The sequence below is a fragment of the Macaca thibetana genome, chromosome 9 (assembly GCF_024542745.1).
Source record: "Macaca thibetana thibetana isolate TM-01 chromosome 9, ASM2454274v1, whole genome shotgun sequence".
Classification (NCBI taxonomy): domain Eukaryota; kingdom Metazoa; phylum Chordata; class Mammalia; order Primates; family Cercopithecidae; genus Macaca; species Macaca thibetana.
The window spans coordinates 110,384,251-110,406,530 of NC_065586.1; the positions used below are offsets into that span (position 1 = coordinate 110,384,251).

General features: G+C 48.4%; 1 protein-coding gene across 5 annotated transcripts in view; it reads left to right on the forward strand.

The window, feature by feature from the left end:
• The window catches only part of VWA2 (von Willebrand factor A domain containing 2), a 48,668-nt gene that overhangs the window by 23,304 nt on the left and 3,084 nt on the right, over positions 1 to 22,280 (forward strand). For all 5 annotated transcript variants that reach the window (XM_050804231.1, XM_050804232.1, XM_050804235.1 and 2 more), the window contains 7 exons: positions 275 to 384; positions 10,808 to 11,002; positions 11,866 to 11,999; positions 12,670 to 12,802; positions 16,497 to 16,552; positions 18,716 to 18,823; positions 19,813 to 20,385. In XM_050804231.1, coding sequence (XP_050660188.1) covers positions 275 to 384; positions 10,808 to 11,002; positions 11,866 to 11,999; positions 12,670 to 12,802; positions 16,497 to 16,552; positions 18,716 to 18,823; positions 19,813 to 20,385 — 1,309 coding nt within the window. The remainder of the gene's footprint in view (positions 1 to 274; positions 385 to 10,807; positions 11,003 to 11,865; positions 12,000 to 12,669; positions 12,803 to 16,496; positions 16,553 to 18,715; positions 18,824 to 19,812; positions 20,386 to 22,280) is intronic.

Genomic DNA, 22,280 nt, shown 5'->3' on the forward strand with positions numbered 1-22,280 from the left:
ATGTTCAGCTGCCTAGCAGAAGGTCAGTCAAGAAGATTGAATTGGGATCGTCAGTGCAGAACACAAACAGATTTGGCTGGTTTTTTTTTTCCAGGTTCTCCAAATGGGTCTTTGGAACTTCCTCCTAGGGAGACAGGAGAAAGCTCTGGCATTGGTGTTTGTTGAGTGGGTGGGAGGCAGGGTTGTTAACCTTTCTTGCTCCTTCTTTCCTCTTAGGAATGTTTTTGACTTGACCCCAGTCTCGGGGCCCTGAGCCCACTGTCTCCTACTGCAGGTCAGAGTGGGAGCGTTCCAGTTCAGTTCCACTCCTCATCTGGAATTCCCCTTGGATTCATTTTCAACCCAACAGGAAGTGAAGGCAAAAATCAAGAGGATGATTTTCAAGTATGTATGATCAGATACTGCTGTGGTTAGGGTGACACCAGCTGCTCTTAAAATTGCTCCATTGAAGGGTTTGGTCCTGCTCTGGGCTCACAGAGAGGACTGTGGGCTGCTTTCAGGGGCCCAGCTGGGCACAGTTGGTCACACGAATTCCATTCTCAAGGCTGCCCCTCCTTATTGCATGATAATGTCCCAGGTAGGAATTTAAGTGGAAGTAAAAAAATTTGCTGCTGTGATGTATAGTTGTCAATTATCTGGGAGAAAGTGCTATTGAAGGTCACGAATGGGGTTAAGAGCCTGGAGGAATAGGAGGAACACTGAGTCTTAATCCCATTTCTGTCTCTTGTGACCACTGCAGCTTGGACAGTTCACCGCACTTCTCTGAGCCTCATTTTTGTGCTCTAAAAAGAGCAAGTGCCCTCTGTTATTGAGAGTGCTTTAAAAATTATGACTATCTGGTTATGTGCTCATACATATACACACCTTATGTGTTAGTCTGTTCTTGCATTGCTATAAAGAAATACCTAAGGTTGGGTAAATTATGAAGAAAACTTTTATTGGCTCATGGTTATGCAGGCTGTACAGGAAGCATAATGCCAACATCTGGTAAGGGCCTCGGGAAGCTTCCAATCATGGTGGAAGGCAAAGGGGGAGCAGGTGCATCACATGGAGGGAGCAGGAGCAAGAGAGAGGAGGAGGTGGCACACATTTTAAAACAACCCGATCTTACGTGAATTCACTCATCTCCAAGGGGATGGTGCTAAGCCATTCATGAGGGATCCGCCCCCATGATCCAGACACCTTCTACCAGGCCCCACCTCCAACACTGTATTACAGTTCAACATGAGATTTGGAGGCAACAAACATCCAAACAATATCACCCTCTAAATATATATATATATAGTCATATGTTTACTTTACTTACATTATAAGTTAGCTGATGTGTGCATCTGATTTTGATATGTGTATATGCTCATATGTTTTTATACACATATATTTTATGTATTTTACATATATATACATATAATCTATACACATGTGATACATATATATGCATATATACATATGCACATATTTACACATACATGTATATACATACACATATATAATGTTCTTCACAAGCCCTCACAGAATAATGACTTTGACTTGCCCCTTGCCATTCTGGTCTCTGGATCCACTCTGGGCTCCTGCTGCCCCTTGTACTAGTGTCCACTGAAGTCCTCCGAAGTCCATGGTCAGAGCCGTTTTTGGCTGTCTCCTCCCATTGCAAAGGCTCTGAGCTCTGAGGGCCTTTTTCCAGTTGCAAGCCTCTGTAGTTCTGTCGGTGCTCTCAGGAAACCTGAGGCCCTACAGTGGGTACATCAGGGACTCTGGGAGCCCTGCAGACCTCAAGAATGTCCGAGTAACCCTCAACTGACTTTTATCTTGGACTATCTATCCCAGCCCTTTCCTCTGCCCTTGAACAGATTAAGGGGCAACTCATCATGCAAGAAAGTACAAAAGGAAAGAGCTCATTAATATGTGTTCAAAAAATACATTAGTGCACATTGGCCTTTTCTTCCCCTGGAGCCTTGTGCCCTTGGGGCCTCCAAGAATTGGCTTCTTACAGAGAATAGTCTCAGCCTTGCTCCGTATCTTTGACAAAGACACACAGTGCTGGGACTTCCTCCCAGGTTTGTGGAATCACTCTCTGCTCTTGGTATATTTAGGAATCCGCGCTTGGTTTTTGAAGCACAGTCTCACTCTGTTGCCTAGGCTGGAGTGCAGTGGCACTATATTGGCTCACTGCAACCTCCACCTCCCAGGCTCAAGCCATCCTCCCACCTCAGCCTCCCAAGTAGCTGGGACTGCAGGCATGCGCCACCACACTGGGCTAATTTTTCTATTTTTGTAGTGATGGGGTTTCGCCATGTTGCCCAGGCTGGTCTTGAACTGCTGAGCTCAAGCAATCCACCTGCCTTGCTCTCCCAAACTGCTGGGATTACAAGTGTGAGCCACTGTGTCCAGCCAGGAATCTGCACTTTTTTTTTTTTTTTTTGAGACGGAGTCTTGCTCTGTTGCCCAGGCTGGAGTGCACTGGCGTGATCTTGGCTTACTGCAAGCTCCACCTCCCGGGTTCACACCGTTCTCCTGCCTCAGCCTCCCAAGTAGCTGGGACACAGGTGCCCGCCACCACGCCCGGCTAATTTTTTGTATTTTTTAGTAGAGATGGGGTTTCACTGTGTTAGCCAGGATGGTCTTGATCTCCTGACCTCATGATCTGCCTGCCTCGGCTTCCCAAAGTGCTGGGATTACAGGCGTGAGTCACCACGCCCGGCAGAATCTGCACTTTTAAAAGACCTCTCCCCACCCTCCACTGTGATTGTTATACACACTAATTTTTTAAAAACAGCTTTATGGAGATATATTTTATATGCCATAAAGTTAACACATTTAATGTGAAATATACTCAGTGGTTTTGAGTATATTTACAGAGTTAAGCAACTTTTACTCTAAGTTTTGAACATTTTTATCACCTCGCAAAGAAACCTTGTAAGTAGACATTTTTCCAAAGAAGATAGACAAATGGCCAATAAGTACACAAAAAGATTGTCAACATCATTAACTATTAAGGAAATGCAGATCAGAACCTCAGTGAGCTACCATGTTGTAGCCACTACGATGGCTCAAAGACTGACAAAAACAAGTGTTGGTAAAGCTGTGGATAAAGTAGAGCCCTCATCCATTGCTTGTGGGTTTGTAAGTGGTGCGTGCCACATTGGAAAAAAGTTTGGCAGTTCTCAAAATGTTAAACATAGATTTAGCATATGACCCAGCAATTCCACTTCAGGAGAATTAAAAACATGGGCACACAAAAATAGTTGTATGCTAATGTTCATACCAGTGCTATTTATAGCAGCTCCAAAACGGAAACAATAAAAAATCCTCAACTAATGCATGTATAAACAAAATGTGGTATATCCAAATAATGGAATACTACTCAACTGTAAGAATGAATGAAGTACTGATTCATGGTATAGCACGGAGGAATCTTGAAAACATTAGGTTAAGTGAAAGAAGCCAGGCATAATAGGTCACATACTATATGATTCCACTTTTTTTGTTTTTTTGAGATGGCATCTCATTCTATCACCCTGGCAGGAGTGCGGTGGCGTGATCTCAGCTCACTGCAACCTCCGCCTCCTGGGTTCGAGTGATTCTCCTACTTTAGCCTCTTAAGTAGCTGGGACTATAGGCACCCGCCACCACGCCTGGCAAATTTTTGTATTTTTAGTAGAGACAGGGTTTTGCCATGTTGACCAGGCTGGTCTCGAACTCCTGACCTCAGGTGATTCACCTGCCTCAGCCTCCCAAAGTGCTAGGATTAGAGGCATGAGCCACCATGCCTGGCCATGATTCTACTTTTTATGAAGCGTCTAGAATAGGCAAATCCATGAAGATAAGAAGTGGACTGGTGATTGCCAGGGGCTGACGGGAATGAGGAATGGCTGCTAATGGGTATAGGGCTTCTTTTGGGGGTAAAGAATATGTTTTGGACTTAGATAGTGGTGATGATTGCACAGCTTTGTGAATATACTAAATATCACTGAATTGTACACTTTAAAAGTGTGAATTTTATGTTATATAAGTTATATCAATAAAGTAGTTACAGAAATTTACCCATTATATGCAGTATGCATTTTCAGAGGAAAAAGGCTGTTGGTATAAGTTTAAGGCTAAAAGTCAAAGACCATTTGAGTGACTTTGACTCAAAGAATTCAGCTCTGCTCTTGTCTGAAAAACTAATCAAATCTCAAAGAATTGGTACAAAAGGAGCAAGGAGAATTGAGATCATCTAGTATGTTTTCCATCCCTTATTTTACAGAGGAGGATATTGAGGCCGAGAAGAAACAGGTGCCCTGGCCAGGATCAGTGGGTTACACTGCCAATCCAGTAGGCCCCACCCAGCTGTCCTTTCCCACCTCTTATCATGCTCCCTCTCCCACACCCCCCAGATGATTAGTTGAGCTGCTTTTCAGCTGTGTTGAGGTCATAACTAAGGGCTTGAGAGCATTATTTATAACATATGAAATGCAGAGACACACTAAGATTGAGGACATTGAGGGTGGAGAATGAAGACTTCTTATGTGTCTGAACAAGGTCAGCTCTTCTGGGGCTGTGTATGGTTAGCACTTATGTTTCCTAGGACAACTGTAAGTGACAACAAACAGGGAAAGGAGGCGCTGATTTTTGGCCCCAGTTGTGGGGTTACTGAGGACACTAAAAATGAAGACAAGCTGTTATGAATCAGAACGGAGGAACATGGGCCAAATGGAAGTGATGACCTTCCTGGGGCACTTTATTCTTCTTCTACAGTGAAGTTTTGTTTTTAAATTTTAAACTTTTGTAGGTACGTAGTAGGTGTATATACTTATGGGGTATATGAGGTGTTTTGGTACAGGCATGCAATGAGTAATCATCACATCAGGGAGAATGGGGTATCCATCCCCTCGAGTGACAGTGAAATGTTAAATGCTTGACTGATTAGGACAGCTCGACCCAAACCCAGGATACTTGCCTTTCCAGACCAACGCAATCCCCCAAAAGTATGTTTTGAGGTAGTTAAGAAACCACTCTGACAACCACCTTACTGCTACTTTGCAAGAAGTTTAAAAAACGTTGCAGTCAAACCTTCCAACATTGCATCCCACAATAACATAAAATCAAGATAAGACCTGGCTGCTGATTGGTTCCTGAATGCACAGAGCTTCTGGCCTGCTGGCTGCCCAGCCGTGCTCATTTCATTAATCTCATAGTAACACAACCCTGTGTTTACTGTGACTGAATTTTTTGGACTCCCTCCATAGCTTTGTCTCCACTTTACCTTAGCACAAAACTGTTGATGGCCTTCCCTGGCCTCTTTCAAACCACATTAACGTTGAAATGTGGCTTTTAGGTTAGTTAGAATTACAAAGCATTTTGTCCTTTTTTTCCCTTAATATTATTTGGTATGTACTATTACATAAAGCTGTATTATTTTTCACGTTGATCCTTTTTAATGATTATTTAATAATCCAAGTTCAGCTATCACAGTATATTTAATCTCCTAAAAGGTAACATTTAGGTTGATTGCAGAATTTTTGTCTGTTGTTGAGAAAAAAAGATGTAATCAACATCACTGTACCTACAGTGGGCTTGCTTTTCTTCTTTTTCGTTTTGATTCGGAGTTTTGCTCTTTCACCCAGGCTGGAGTGCAGTGACGTGATTTCGGCTCACTGCAACCTCTGCCTCCTGGGTTCAAGTGATTATCCTGCCTCAGACTCTCCTGAGTAGCTGGGATTACAGGCACCCGCCACCACACCCGGCTAATTTTTGTATTTTTAGTAGAGATGGGGTTTCAGCATCTTGACCAGGCTGGTCTTGAACTCCTGACCTCAGGTGATCCACCCGCTTTGGCCTCCCAAAGTGCTGGGATTACAGTAGTGAGCCACCGCACCAGCTGGGTTTTTATGAATTATTATTATTGTTAAGACAGGGTCTTTCTCTGTCACCCAGACTGGAACGCAGTGGGGGCGATATCAGCTCACTGCAACCTCCGCCTACCTGTTTCAAGCGATTCTCCTGCCTCAGCCTCCCGATAGCTGGATTACAGGCCCCTGCCACCATACCTGGCTAATTTTTTTCTTTTTTTGTATTTTTAGTAGAGATGAGGTTTCACCATGTTGGCCAGGATGGTCTCTAACTCCTGACCTCAGGTGATCCGCCCACCTCGGTCTCCCAAAATGCTGAGATGACAGGCATGAGCCACAGTGCCTGGCCCCTTATGAATTATTTTTCATAGTCTGTTTCATGGCCTGCTGACATCAGAATGACTTTCAGGGAGGTGAGGGAGGGAGAGAGAGGGAGTGCTGGTTTGAAATCTAGATTCTCAGGCCAGGTTGCAGACCCACCAATTTGGACTGTCAGGGAATAGGACCTGAAAATCCACATCATTAAGTCTCCTGAGAGATTTTTATGAACACTAGAATTTGAGACTAGACTCAAAAGATAAACTTCTTACAGTAGGCTGCTGTGGGTTCATTTTGGTAACAGCCACCCACTAGGTCCTCAGAGGCGCTGGACCCAGCATTTCATCCTCTAACAATACTATTTCTTTCCCCTTTTAACGTGGAAGGAAACTGGGACTCAGGTCAAGTAACTTTTCCAAGTTTACCTGCTAAGATATTGCAAAACTAATATTTGAGCCCCTCCACCTCTGGAACTCATGTTCTTAATTACTTGTCTGCATTGATAGCAAAATGTTTTGATTCTAGCCCTCCCACCACCCCTCTCCAAAAGTTCATGCATGGCAGTCATAACCTCCAAGACAGTAGCTGATCTGTGAACTTTCATCTTGTAACCTAGTTTAGTCCAATTTGAGAGAAATTAGAAAAATCCTGGTGAGACTCTGGCCTCAGAGCCCCCCTGTCTGGGTTCAAGTCCTGCCTTCACCACTCATGAGCGGCATAACCTTAGTTTACACCCTTCTCTGGACTCTCCTATTCCAGAGAGCTGTGGTGAGAATTATATGAGAATATGCTAAGCGTTTGTAGATAAACATAGGTTGAGCACAGCATCTGGCACGTGCTAAGTGGCCAGGAAATATTAGCAGTTATTACCACTATTCTCTGAGTGGGGTTTCCTCGTTGGTTAAATGTGGAAGTAGATGCTGAGCTCAGAACAGACTCTCAGGCAGAAATGCTTCCTGGAGTAAGCGGAGAGGTTTCTTCTCACGTCTCAGAGGTCCAGCCATGAGGAATCTCACGTTACCTTGGTCGCAAGCCAGCAGACAGGGTTCTTGTGGGAAAGCCTTCACAGGGTGCTGAGGTAGACAGGGTGACAGCATCGGTATCACTGCTGAGCAATGGGAAGGCCTGTGTGGTGGGCAGCCTGGGCTCTCATGTCCCTGAAATTTAATTTCTCTGTAACCACAGTCTGATAGTTGTGAAGAGGGAGGCCCAGACCCACTAGAAAATCTGAATGGGCCAGATGTGGTGGTTCACACCTGTAATCCCAGCACTCTGGGAGGCCAGGGCAGGTGGATCACCTGAGGTCAGGAGTTCGAGACCAGCCTGGCCAACACGGTGAAACCCTGTCTCTACTAAAAATACAAACATTAGCAGGGCATAGTGGTGAGTGCCTGTAGTCCCAGCTACTCGGGAGGCTGAGGCAGGAGAATCGCTTAAACCCGGGAGATGGAGGTTGCAGTGAGCTGAGAGTACGCCACGGCACTCCAGCCTGGGTGACAGAGTGAGACTCCGTCTCAAAAAACAAGAAAACAAAATCTGGATGGAACCCAAGCCTTCCCCTGAAGGTGGCAGATGGAAAGGAAAACCAGTTTAACTCTGAAGGGGCCCAAGGGCAGACCCCTGTGAGAAACAGAACAGAGTGTGGGGAACAAGTACTTTTTCTTTTCATTCCTAAAGCTGTGAGCCTATAGGAGTGATAATGATCAGATGGACCACAAGGGAGGGGAGGCTTTAGGGAGAGAAGGCAAGGACTGGTTGAGAACCTCAGAATCCAAGAACATAGCCAGGAGGCCATAGGGCTCACTGGCCAGTGGCTAGAGGCGCAGGTTGCTTCAAAGCCACCGAAGCACCTTGGCTTTGGATGAGAAGAAAGTTTTGTGAGCATTTAGGTGGACAGTTTAGAACAGGGGATGGCAAACTTTTTCAGTAAAAGCTTGTATAGTAAATAATTGTATTTTCAGGCTAATGCTCTCTGTGTAGACAGTACATAAATCAGTGGGTATGGCTATTTTCCAATAAAACTTTATAAAAATGGACAGCAGGCCAGATTGAGCTGACTCCTGGAGAGGAAAGAGCATCAACTTCAAAATCAACCAGACTGGGCTTAAACTCCAGTTCCAACCTCCACTAGCCAGATGAGAGTCACGTGCCTTCACGAGTATGTAACTATCTGTTTAAGAACTTGGGCTTTGGAAGTGGAGGGCCCTGGGTTCAAGTCCTGCCTTCACCACTCATGAGTGGCATAACCTTAGTTTAGACCCTTCTCTGGACTCCCCTATTCTAGAGAGCTGTGGCAAGAATTATATGATAATATGCTAAGCATATATAGATAAACATGAGTTGAGCACAGTGGCACATGCTAAATGCCTGGGAAATATTAGCAGTTATCACTGTTCTCTGAATGGAGTTTCCTCGTTTGTTAAGTGTTAAGATTAGCACTTTTTACCATGGATGTAAGGATTACATTCAGTAACAGGTATGTGTGTGAAGTGTCTGGCATAAAGTAAAATGTCAGCGCTAATATTATCCTTTAGAAATGGAAGCCATTCCGCTCTCCCAGGAGCCCTGGAAGAACACTCTTTTTAAATATAAGAGCTCTTTGGTGAAGGAAACTGTATTAGTGGGAATCAGAATTGGGTTGGTGGTCTTCGGTATCTAATGTGTGATCCAGCAGGGTGTGAGAGGAGTTAGGGGCGCTTGGGAGTCAGTGGCGTAGGTGTAGTCTTCCTCTTCGAAGACTCATCCGTGTTGTTATGCTCTGTTTTTCTTTGATAAGCCCATTGTCTAAGCCAAGCTCTGCTCACTAGCTCCAGAACACAGGTTGCATTGCTCACCTGTGTCTTTGCTTTAACCCCTTCCTGTAATCAGGATGGCTTCTTCCTTTCCTCATCAGCGGATTCACCAAGACCCCATTTAAAAGCTCTTTCCCCCGAAGTCTGTTCCCTGACAGCTGCACCCCACAATGAATCTGCTCCTCCGAATTCCTGTTATTTGCATCCTTGCATTTCTGTTTACTTGCTGTCTTGTAGATCCCGTATCTTTAACTAGACCGGGAGTTCTTTAAGGGGCGGGATCGTGGTTATACTTCCTGGTCTCCATTTCACTATCTTCCCTCTAGTGGATCCATAGTAAATACCCATGGGTTGAAAACAAGTAAGTGAATTTTTAACCGATGCAAATGTCAATATATATATTGTAGGCAAAACGGTTAATTCTAGGAGTTGTCAGCTCTTGTTGACATTTTTTAACTTTATGGAGCACTGCAAAGAAAACTGCCCTTTAAGAGCTTGCTTGTGTTAGAAAGCAATAAAAGTGAAGAATATTCTAGGGCTGGTCTATAAATCCTTCCCAAGCACAATTTTCACGCTCTTTGCCTGTCTTCCTGCTGAATGGAGAGCACTTTGAGGACTGAGGGGAAGGTGGAACCACAACATGAAAGGAGCCTGGATTCCTGAGTAGCTGCTTGGAGGGAAGCCAACCAGGAGAGATGCCTGGGCAGGAGGACTCATGTCAGACTTGCATGAAAAACACACACAAACACACACACACACACACAGAGCAGGCAATGCCTATGCCTCTTGTCAGTTGGATGTTTTCACATTAGAAGAATGACCATAGTTAGGGTTGAATTACAGGTAGGCATTGCCTTAATTTATGGTTGGTGCAATCTGAGTGTAAATGTGCCCCCCATCTAGAGTCTGTGGTTAGTCACTATTACAGAATAATGCTCCCACAGGGTTTTCTCTGTGTGTACAGTTGATAACCACAGTAATTCCATCAGCCTCACAGTGTTGATCATGTTTGGATGGGCTACAAACCACTGAATAGTTTGGCTGCAACAGGGACTGACTCACAATTCAGTAACCTAAAATCCATTGTAGTGAGTCATTATTTTCTGTCCAGCTGACACTCAAAGCTGGCAGTCCTCTCTCTGACAGGACACTTACAGGAGTCTCCTAATTTGAGATTTAGCAGAGATACTGCTCTGGGATTCCAGGACTAGTCAACAGTTCCTATAACTGAGCTGTGAGGATGAGAGAGTCTCAAGCCATGGCAAATAGAGCACCACTGGCATCCCGATGAGATGGGACCCCTATAATCTGCCCTGATCTGGAGGTGGTCAGACAGCTCAGCCTTCCAGCTCCCAACCTTGAATCTGGACATGGCCCACAAAGGCCTGGATCACAGAAAAGACTCATCACACCTTTGCCTTGAAGCCCTGTCCTTCACTCTTATGGATCCTTCCTCACACAGTTTTCCTAAGCTCAGTTATCTGCTTTCCCAACCCAAGATGTTGAGCCATAACAAGAAAGAGATGACGCAGGGATGAGGAGATGGGAGGCAGGTATCAGACAAATGACAAGAGCTGTCAGCCCAGAGTCATCACTCGGGGAGGAGAAAACACACCCAACACACAAAGAATGACATTATTACAGAATACAACAGAGACTTGCAGGGTGAATCTCAAGTGCATGGAAAAAGTAATTTCTGTTCATTGTTGTTGTGGTTTAGATGGTAGAACTATCACTTTGAGCCTCTGCTAGGAGAAGGTGACCTTTTGCTAATAACGGAAGAGCCCATCGATTTCAGGCTCTCATCCCAACTTCACCTCCTCGCATCACTCACTTTGCTTCTTTTTTCCTTCTGGGTGTGCACAGAGGAGGGCACACGGATACAGGACTTGCTCTGAAATACCTTCTGAACAGAGGGTTTCCTGGAGGCAGAAATGCCTCTGTGCCCCAGATCCTTGTCATCGTCACTGATGGGAAATCCCAGGGACATGTGGCACTGCCAGCCAAGCAGCTGAAGGAAAAGGGTGTCACTGTGTTTGCTGTGGGGGTCAGGTTTCCCAGGTAAGAGCCTCAGTCACCCTGGAACAAGCCCTCAGGTGGTCAGCCTGGGGATCGTGTCATGGCCATGGGAAGGGAGGGGACTGGAAGAGCTGTCCGGGTCCTTCCCTGGATCTGTCTTTTCCTCACTTTGCCATTTTGGCTCCAGTGCACAGGAAGCTTCGATCTTTGGGAGCCTAAGCATTTGCATTGACTTTGGTTTTGTTTGAACACTTGGTTGCAAGTACCAGAAACTCTGCTGAAATTTATTTGGGCAAAAATGGAAATTCATGGAATCATCCCATTCACTGGGTGGGATGGGGGTCCCTCGGGGTGGGCAGGAGCCAGGGACTTCAGTGTGATCAAGATTCTTCCACACATCTCTGCTGTTCTCTGCCTGTTGCCTCCTCTCTTACCCTGACTTTCTTAGGAAGCTGGAACTGGAGCTGCGGATGGTGCTCAGCTCACGTCTTCAGAGCTCCACCCTGGAGAGAAAAGACCCCTTTCCACAGTTTTAACAATGCAAGAAAACCCTCTAATCAACCTGAGGCAGAGCCCACACTTGGGGCCAGGGGAGGGGGAGTCTGGCTGGCCACTCCCCTTTACCCCATTTGTCTAGCTGCTGGGCAAATAGGCTTTCCTAGAAGAGAGGAGGGTACAGATGCATTCTGTTACCAGCTATGCTTGCTTGTTCTTTACTTGCTGTCACCTAGAACCACTTTCTTTCATTTCCATTCTGGTTAACTGTTTTCCTCACCAGCTATGGGTCTGACAAAACCAGACACTAAATCTGTGCTGCCATCCACAAGGAACCCATGGCCTCGGAGATGAGTGGGCAGGAGAAGGGTGGGTACAGGGCCACAAGCTGTCACAACCCCTTGGCACAGGTGGGAGGAGCTGCATGCCCTGGCCAGCGAGCCGAGAGAGCAGCATGTGCTGTTGGCTGAGCAGGTGGAGGACGCCACCAACGGCTTCTTCAGCACCCTCAGCAACTCTGCCATCTGTTCCAGCACCACGCCAGGTAAGACCTTCCAGCCTGGAGGGAGTGGAAGTGCCATGTGGGGTCAGGGAGGGCTCCCTGAGGCAAGAGGTCAGGACCCAGGAGCCTCCCAGGGAGGGAGAGCAGGCAAGAGAGAGAGAGACCGGCAGCCTCCACCCTGGGCACTCTGCTGTCTCCCTGTGCCTTGCCCTGTGGGTTTCCCAGCTGGGAGCCCCGAGCTTGTCTTCATGGAGGTAGAGAGGCCCAGGGCTTGAGACTCAGACGTAGTAGGTTCCCTTTCCCCTGCTCAAGAGAGAGCCAAGTCTCCTGCCCCTGCCTTGGTCCACACAGAGGAGCACAAGGAGGCTTTCTGCTTGGTGCAAGATCCCTGCATTCTAGTTGTCTTTGTCAGGGTCCACCCAGGAGCCAGAGTGATGACATTATGTGGAGTGTACATGTGTGCACATTATGTAAAAGCTCTGTCGGGTGGGGCCCAGCAGAGGAGATGCTTAGAGACTGGATGCCCCGCTGAACAGGCAGAGCAGGGCCGCTCACCTGGAGATGTGCCCTGACCTGAGAGAGCGGAAGGTGGCCAGCCTGGGGGTGTGGTGAAAACTCCCAGGAGCGGGAGCAGCCGCTGGGGGATCGTGTGTGGCGGGAGGAGGTGGAACCCTGTCTCCTCCGTGGGTGCGGGTGTGTGTTGTGGACACAGACTGCAGGGTCGAAGCGCACCCCTGTGAGCGCAGGACGCTGGAGATGGTCCGGGAGTTCGCCGGCAATGCCCCGTGCTGGAGAGGATCGCGGCGGGCCCCTGCGGTGCTGGCTGCACACTGTCCCTTCTACAGGTTGGTCTGCAAGCTCTGGGCTCGGCCTGGGTGGAGATGAAGGCCCCCACCCCTGAGCTGTGGGGAGGATAGCACTTTGGGGCCCGCCATGGAGACTGTGACGGGGATTGAAGCAGACCTGGGAGGGAACCAAGGACATAGCCATGGGAGAACAGGGAGAGGTACAGCTACTCGGTATCAGCATCCCTTAATCCACAGCCCAGGCACCCAGGGCGAGCGCCGGTGGCAGGGTCACAGGCATTCTGGAAGGCTGGTGAGTGAGCCAAGCGCTGACCCTGCAGGGCAGTGGTCTCCACTTGTGATATTGATTTGGTAATTTGGTTCCTCTGAGCACCAGTTTCCACATTATGGGGGCTGAGTGAGGCAGGAGGATCAAGATGAATTCCATTCAGGGAGGCTGTGGGATGCTGGGTTCTCAGCTGTGGGATGCTGAGCCCAGGCACCCAAGAGCACCTGCTGCCCGGCCGCCAGCCCATCCCTCCCAAACACTCCCCACGCCATTCCTTTAGACTATCTGCCATTCAGCATCTCTGTCCGGAGTCCAGTGACCCTGCTACTCTCCCTTCCTGGGGGTCCAGGGCAGTGTTTGAATCAGCTACATCTTGCCCATTGGTCCTCCTCCAGCGATGAGCTCATAGCACAGCACACAGCAGTGAAATTGATTGGCTGAGAAGCCTCAGGGCTGTGCTGGGCTGATGGAAAATCCAAAGACTGTTTCTCTGGGAAAGGTCAGTCCCCTACAAGAGGGTCAGAGGAGATGGGGCCTCATGCCACATCGGGGCCACCAGAGGCTCTCCTCACAACCCAAGCTCTTAAGTGAAAGGAGGAGTTGATTTGTTCCTTGATGGCCACGTTCTAAGTGCCCGCTCAGCCAGGCAATATGTGATAAGGAGACAGCATAGTTGCTGCCCCCAAGGAATCGTGGTCTAGAGCAGGGCATTGGAAAAGGAGACCAGAGGCCACCCTGAGGCATCCTAGGTGCTGGGGTGGAGTCTGTCCTCTCTGGGATGTCACAGAGAAGGGGCCGCTCGAGCAGTTTTGCAAGATTTGGAACTGTGGCGGTGGGCAAGGTGGCCAGAGCCGGGAGCAGGTGGGAGAGGCTGGTGGCCGCAGTGTATACTTCCTGGGCCTTGCATTCAGACTCTGCTGTCAGCCTGCTGAATTTTTAATCCTAGCAGCACCACTAGGGAGCTGTGAACTTACCACTGCATGTTTCTGCGTTTGAAAAGGGGTGTGATAATAATCATAACTGCCCTACAGGGTTGTTGAGAGCATGCGGTGATTTAATAGGTAGATGCGTTAATATTGCAGGCTCCTAGAATGAAGCATTTGGGAGCTCTTTATCTATTTCCTCACTCAAGAAATACCCACGGAGGGCGTCCTGTGCTCCCCGGCACTCACCCAGGAATCAGCACCAGCATCTCAGAAACACATCTACCCTCACAAGCTGATGCTCTAGTGATGGGAGGCAGCCATTCCAAAATGAATACAGAAAATAAACTGTTCAGTGGTAGCAGGTGTTATGAAGGAACACGACAGCAAGACGGAGATGTGGTGGGGTAGGCGGGAGCGCTGGGGCAAGGTCACAGTTTGAAATGGAGTGGCCAGGGAGGGCCTTGCAGAGCATGTGGCATTTGTGTCCAGACCTGAGGGAGGTGGGGAGCGAACTGTGTGCAGGTCCCTGCGAAGCCCTGTGGGTAGTGTCTGCACCATAAATGCTGATTCCCAGGGAGGCCTGAGTCAGGGAGCGGGAGGGGCCCAGGGAGCTTTCTGGGCTAGGACTTGTGGCTTTATTATGAGGTCGCTAGGATAGACATGGAAGAGAAGACGATTTCTCTTGAATGAGCTGGCAGTTTGGAATACTTTGTTTTTATTGTTATCATTTTTTTTGAGACAAGGTCTTGCTCTGTCACCAGGATGGAGTACAGTGGCAGGATCATGGCTCAGTGCAGCCTCGAACTTCCAGGCTCAAGTGATCCTCACATTTCAGCCTCCTTAGTAGTTGGGACTACAGACACGCACCACTGTGGCCAGCTAATTTTTAAGGTTTTTTTTTTTAATTTTTTTTTAATATGGATGGGGTCTCACTATGTTGCCCTGGCTTGTCTTAAACTCCTGAGCTCAAGCCATCCTCCTGCCTCGGCCTTTCATAGTGCTGGGATTACAGGCATGAGCTACCACGCCCAGCCTTGGCAACCTTTATTTCAGCAACTCCATGAGCTCTTAATTGACTTGGCTTTTACTCCATTTTACCCCAGGGAAGACCCTGCCCTAGAGGAGCATCTGATTGGCCTGCCCCTGGCGTGGGCAGCCCAGGGCAGGATCTTGTTGGAAGAAGCCTTATTTGGAGAACTTTAGGGAATGTTTTTGCCAAGGCCCAAGAGTCTCCTCAGGTGAGGCCGTCCCAGGAATTGCTGCCAACCCAGAGTGGGCTTTCTGCCCCCGGATGAGGAACTGCTCCTGTGGCAGCAGGGCACATGGCCCCGGAGACTCAGGAGAGGCGAGGACGAGGCCCAGAGGGCAGAGTGGGGGGATTTGGGGTCATGGTCAGGGTTTGGACCCCAGCTCTGCTGTGTTCCAGTAACTATGTGACCTCAGGGGACCTAAGTCAGCCCTCAGAACCCATTTCCCTATCTGGAACATGGAGGGAACCATCTCTTCAGGTAGCTGTGGTTAATGGAACACCCGCGGGTGGAAGCCACCGCAGGAATGGTGGCTGCTGTGTTATCACAGAACGTTAGTTCTCCAGCAGACCTGAGAAGTCATTGAGCCCAGTGGCTTGCATGTCTTCACCTGCAGAGCCTCGTGTGGACACTTGTTGTGCAGACCAGATAGAAGCAGCACACCTGGGGTGGAGGGGTGGGGCTGGGGCACTGCGGGAGGCCTGGAGCCTTGTTCCTTCAGTCCTCTTCTCTCCCCATCAAAGCTTTAAGAAATACAGTTGAAAACTGCAGATAGAATTACTATACAAAGAAGAAAGTGAAGACCAGAGGAGGAAAGTAACATGTCTGTGGTCACACAGCCAAAATCCAGTTGCCCATTTCCCATATTTCTCTCCCTACTGCATTGTGAGCCTTAGAAAGTAACTTATAATAAAAAGCTGTTGGCTACAGTTTGAGGTTTTGCATGTGGATGTCTCTATCTTCAAATGTGATAGCCAGCTTATGTTACCTCTTTTTCTTTTTTTTTTCCCTTTTTGAGATGGAGTCTTACTCTGTTGCCCAGGCTGGAGTGCAGTGGCGCGATCTCGGCTCACTGCAACCTCTACCTCCCGGGTTCAAGCGATTCTCCTGCCTCAGGCTCCTCAGTAGCTGGGATTATAGGCACACTATGCCCAGCTAATTTTTTATTTTTAGTAGAGGTGGGGTTTCACCGTGTTGGCCAGGCTGGCCTCGAACTCCTGACCTCAAGTGATCTGCCCACCTTGGCCTCCAAAGTGTTGGGATTACAGGCGTGAGCCACCACACCTAGCCTTTTTTTTTTTTTTTAAATTAATTGTCACTGGATAGTTTGAAACATTTCCTACTCTATGTGCAGAGAAAAGTTAGGGTAGAATCAAGAAAGAAAACCAGGAAGTCTTTCTTTCTTCTGCACTGGAATCTTCCATCAGCTTTTGGTGTTGTAAATCATCTTATGTTTCTGCCCTCCCCTTACACCTCTGATCTGTCTATCATTCTGTTTCCTTGGATTGTAGCTGGAAGAGAGTGTTCCTAGCCCACCCTGCTACCTGCTACAGGACCACCTGCCCAGGTATGATCTGCCTCTTGGATTACCGGTTCTTTCAGGGCCCTGGACCCAGGCTGCTTTGTAAAGGGGCTTTTACAATCCTGGGACAGAGGGTGGGGTTGCGACTGGCTCCAGGACGGAGGGATGGGGCGCCTGGTGGGCAGAGGAGAGTGTGCTCTTCACTCACTCCATGGTGTTTGCTCATTAAGAATGGAGTGGCGGCTTTGGGATTACTCCCCTGAACCAGTGTTATGTGCATTGGTGAGAGGCAGAGAAAGGCAGGCACCGAGCACCAGCTTTGCAGACATCCTCAAAGCCAGCACCAAACTCAGGGCAAGATACCTGAATGATTTCCTCCTCTATAAAATGGGGCGATGTTTACTCGATGTCCGGAAGCCCATTTCCCTCCTTCATATAAAAGGAGGCATCGTATATGAGGTCCTGGTGAAGATTCGGTAGATAATGCCCATGGAAGTAATCCCTCAGCTGTAAAATCCCAAATTAACATGAGGAATCATCGATGCCATTATGCATCATTCAGCATGGTTCCCCAGTGTGCCCTCACGGTCCCTCACCATCCCTCACCTGGGGTGCTAGTGACCCCACTGACCTGGGAGCTCAAAATTGCACTTGAATGTGTAGGTGTCAGTCCTGGGGTGGATTTGCTACTCCTGATGAGTAGCCCGTCTCCCGGAAGCAATGCCAGCAGTTAGACACACAGGCAGGGTAGTGAGCGTCCCTATTTGGGGTTAGGTGATCCCTTCAGTATGTTCTCACGGTTTGCAGTTCCAGCACCACGGCCTCTGAAGCATAGGGGAATCTGAGAGTGGAGCTGTTTCTGCTCAGTAATTAAGGTTTGAGGACTTATGGTTTAGAAACTAGAGTGAAATGGCTTTCAATCCCAGCTCTACCTCTTACCAATGATCTGACCTAGGGCATGTGACTTCTATTCATTTAGCTTCAGCTTCCTCATCTGTCATATAGGGTTTTTATAGTTCCTACCTAAGGTTGTGACAGTGAAATGAGAAAAGCAGTGTATTGTGCTTAGCACAGTCCCTGGCACATAATAGATGCTCAGTTAAAGGCCACTGTTGCCAATGTCAGTGAGCCTCCAGTTATTTCCAGTCTCCCGACTGATACAACCACAGCCCCAGTGAGGTGCCTAGACTTAGCCTTAATCTCTTCTGCCTTTGAAAAGTCTATACTTTAATTATAATGATGTGGCCATCAAGTAACAGATTAATATTTTTAAGCAAAAAGGACAAGAAAATGCCAGTCCCAATTGTGACCACACTCAGCTGCTTCTCCAGCCCTTGGAATACACAATCACATGAAGACCCTGTTTGTTTTCTGTAACCCTGGGAAGGAGGTCATGTGGTTTTAGCTGCATTTTGTAATAATTGACAAGGAAAGTGATGAGATGCTCAGGCATGGAGCACAGGGAATCATAGATCAGACACTTCAGAATGGGTCAGATTTTGACACAGGCTGTGGTTTCCCATGTAAACTTCCAGCTTTGAAGAGGCCTTGCTCATAATTTGCGTCTCATATCTAAAAGTCAATACTGTTATTACCTGTTGGGGAGTGTTTTTTTAGTACTGAGACTTTCTGCGGATTAATTCATTTAATCCTCATGATAACCCCACAGAACAAGTTCAGTTCCCATCACTCCTTTTGAGATGAGGATATGAAGATGGGAGATGTTAATTAAGGTGCTGGAGGAAGTGGAAGGGCCACATTCAGTGCTGAGCAGCCTGACCGCAGGATCCGAAGGCTGGTGTGTTTTGCTGTGCCAGGCGCAGAGGCCATTAAGACAAGCCTGTGTAGAGCTTAGAAGACGGGGCCCCATTGGCGCCGCAGCTCTCTCTCAGCCTTGAGGCACCCACACTTGATGTCACGGACAGCTTCCTCCTTGTCAAGCTCCAGTCTGACACCAGTTCAGCACACAGCACCTTACAAAGCCTGCTACAGAGCATCCTTTACCAACCGTGCCCAGCTCCTCCTCTATGAACTCGGCAGTGCTTTCCCCTCTGCTACAGGTTTCCTGGTGAACTGTGAGGGAAGGAAGGGGCTGGCCACTGTTAGAGCAGGAAACCAGCTGCACCCACACCTCTGGCCAGTCCTCTCTACTCCTCTCTACTCCTCTGTGCTATGGTGCTTAGCGGTTAATGGGCATCTCTCTGATAGGCCCCTGTGACTCGCAGCCCTGCCAGAATGGAGGCACGTGTGTTCCAGAAGGACTGGACGGGTACCAATGCCTCTGCCCGCCGGCCTTTGGAGGGGAGGCTAACTGTGGTAGGTATGCACCGGCCCTGTAAGACTGCCCACTGGGGAGCAAGGAGAGGACAGGCTCCCCTTTTTACTGCACACCCTTCCAGCTTCTGGCTAGAAACTGGCCCTCAAGCCATCTGCTTTTCAGTGCACCACTGGTCTGCGGTTCACGTGGTGCAGCCTCTCAGTGTTCCGTGAGTAGATAATTCGGGTGGCTGAGCTCTGGAGGAGACAGTAGCTCCCAGCTTATTAGCTGCAGAATGGTCATTGCTTGAAGTTTGAGTGCTGCCCAGCCCAGCTGAAGGCAGGAGTCTACCCAATTCTGGCTCCCAGTCCTGGGCAGAGTCTTTTCTTCTCTATTCTATGAAAGCAGAGAAAGGAGCCCCAACTCCTTTTGATTTTAGGTGTGAAATGAAGATAATAGTAGGCTTTACCTCATTGAGTGGTTGAGAGTTTTAAATAAGATTATGCAAAGTGCTTAGTATCATGCTTGATGCATATAAGGGCTTGCTGAACAGTAACTTTTAAAAACGTGACAACTGGGTTAGTTGAAGATCTATATGAAAAAATTAATCTTGACCCTGTACCTCACAACCCTTCCAGAAGTCAATTCTAGCATGGCTATAGACCTCCATGCAAAAGGCAAAGCAGTGAAGCCTCTAGAAGCAAACACAGGAGCATATATTCATGATCTTGAGGTAAACAAAGATTTCTCAGGGCACACACTGGACTAACCATAATGGAAAAAAGTGATAATGTAGATGGCATTTTGTTTTTTTTAAGTGGCTAAATGGAGACCCTTAGCGAGTGCCAGGAGTGCCGTGTCTGGCCTTGTCTCTAACTCTGAGACGAGCACCGGTCACTTAAGCTTGGGGGCCCACAGTTTCTCTGCCCCATCTCCCTCCTGGGACAGGGTTTCTCCTGCCCTGCGTGGTAGTTTGGCGTCTCGGGTGGGACAGATCGCATGCTGCATGGCCATGGCTTGACTGTGGGTGTTGCTGTGATCCCCGCAGCCCCGAAGCTGAGCCTGGAATGCAGGGTCGACCTTCTCTTCCTGCTGGACAGCTCTGCGGGCACCACTCTGGACGGCTTCCTGCGGGCCAAAGCCTTCGTGAAGCAGTTTGTGCAGGCTGTGCTGAGTGAGGACTCTCGGGCCCGAGTGGGTGTGGCCACGTACAGCAGGGAGCTGCTGGTGGCGGTGCCTGTTGGGGAGTACCAGGATGTGCCTGACCTGGTCAGGAGCCTTGATGGCATTCCCTTCCGTGGTGGCCCCACCCTGATGGGCAGTGCCTTGCGGCAGGCGGCAGACCGTGGCTTTGGGAGCGCCACCAGGACGGGCCAGGACCGGCCACGCAGAGTGGTGGTTTTGCTCACTGAGTCACGCTCCGAGGATGAGGTCGCGGGCCCAGCGCGTCACGCAAGGGCGCGAGAGCTGCTCCTGCTGGGTGTAGGCAGTGAGGCCGTGCGGGCAGAGCTGGAGGAGATCACGGGCAGCCCAAAGCATGTGATGGTCTACTCAGACCCTCAGGATCTGCTCAACCAAATCCCTGAGCTGCAGGGGAAGCTGTGCAGCCGGCAGCGGCCAGGTAAGGTCCCAGTGCCTGACCCAGGGCCGCTGGTCAGGAGGCAGGTCCTTCCTCCTTTTAGCCGCCACCTAACCATCATTCTCTGCCAGTGCCCCTTCTAGGGGCTGAAACCACAGCCCCACTCTTTTAGTTACCAGTCACATAAATAATTTCTCAGTGTACCTGTCAACAAAAATGGGACTAATAGTAATACCTCCTGAGAGACCTTTAGTGAGAATTAAGATGGGCAGTGTACATGCTTAGTACAGAGTAAGCACTCAGCAAACTCTAGGTGTTGCTGTTACTATTAATCATGATTTTATTATTGTTACAAAGAGCTCTGAATCTACCAAGCGGGCTCCAGAGCAGCAGCTTGCCAGCTCCTTTGATGGCAATCCACAGGAAGAAGTGCATTCCTGGTGTACACATGCACATGTATGCACACAGATGCACGTGCATGCACACCTGCTGGTACAGCCACACACAACTGAAACAAACGCTTCCTGAGAGGATACTTACCCTGTCTACCTGGGAGGGATTCTGACATTTTTCTCTTCTGTTTTGCAAACCATGAAGTTGATTTTTTATGACCCTATTGGAAGGCACTCTAGAGAACAGTTTCCGTGCAGAGGCCTGGCCCGTGGCCAGAGATGTCGTAACTGAAACACGTCCTTTTTTTCTTTTGAGACAGGGTCTTGCTGTTACCCAGGCTGGAATGCAGTGGCACGATCATAGCTCACTGCAGCCTCGAACTCCTGAGCTCATGTGATCCTTCCACCTCAGCGTCCAGAACAGCCAGGACTACAGGTGCACAACACCATGCCCAGCTAATTGTTTTATTTTTTATAGAGATGTGGTCTTGCTGTGTTGCCCAGGCTGGTCTCGAACTCCTAGGCTCAAACAATCCTCCTACCTCAGCCTCCCCAAGTGGAGGGATTACGGGCATGAGTGAAATGCATCCTTTATAGGGCTCCTGGAGTTCTCCCTTGGTAGGTGGGCATGGGAAGCTACAGATGCGATTCTGCTTCTCAGCCCTGATGCCACCACTCTCCCCAAGGTGAGAAGCATTCCCTCCTGTAAGGGGGAAGGACAGGGACTGGCTGCCCACTTCCACCTTGCCCCTCCAGGCTGGCCTAAGTGCTTTTGTTCTGCTTCTTTGTTTGGTTGGGTTTTTAAAAAAATAATAATTGTAGATTTGTAGGAAAAAAAAAAGGACAATAGTGGAGAGTTCCCTATACCCCACACCCAGTTTCCCCTCCTATTTACACCTTGCATTAGTATGGCACAGTGTTATTATTAATGAACCAGTATTGATACATTATTATTTAGTGAATCAATGCTTGATTCATATTTGTTTAGTTTTTACCTAATGTCTTTCTTCTGTTCCAGAATCCCATCGAGGACCCCACAGTATATGTAGTCAGCCACCTTCCCCGTAGCTGTGATAGTTTCTCAGACGTTCCTGGTGTGGGAGTGGTTTTAAAAACCAATAATCAGAGCATCAGATCCTCTAACTTCACACTTAGAATTTCCAGTGATTCCCCTTTGCACTTGGAACAAAACCCAAACTCTATCCCCTGGCTTCTGAGAGCTCCCTGTGGCCTGGTCCCCATAGGCCTCTCTGCATCCCCTGCATGGGACAGGCCTCTGGCTCATACTTACTTGTCTTTCAGTTCTTAGATGAAATGTCACTTCCCCAGAGAAGCTCTGACCCCTTCTTCCAGTCTTGTTATGTTACCTACTGGTAACATAAGTCCCCTGCTTTTCCCTCCAGGCTGCCGACATCATTCGTAATTCTATGTTCATTTCATGTCTGTTCCCCTAGACTGTCAGCCTGTTGACAGCAGGCATGGGCCCATTTTGTCCATACAGCATCTAATTAGTGCTCTGCATACTGGGGATGGATGAAGGCACAG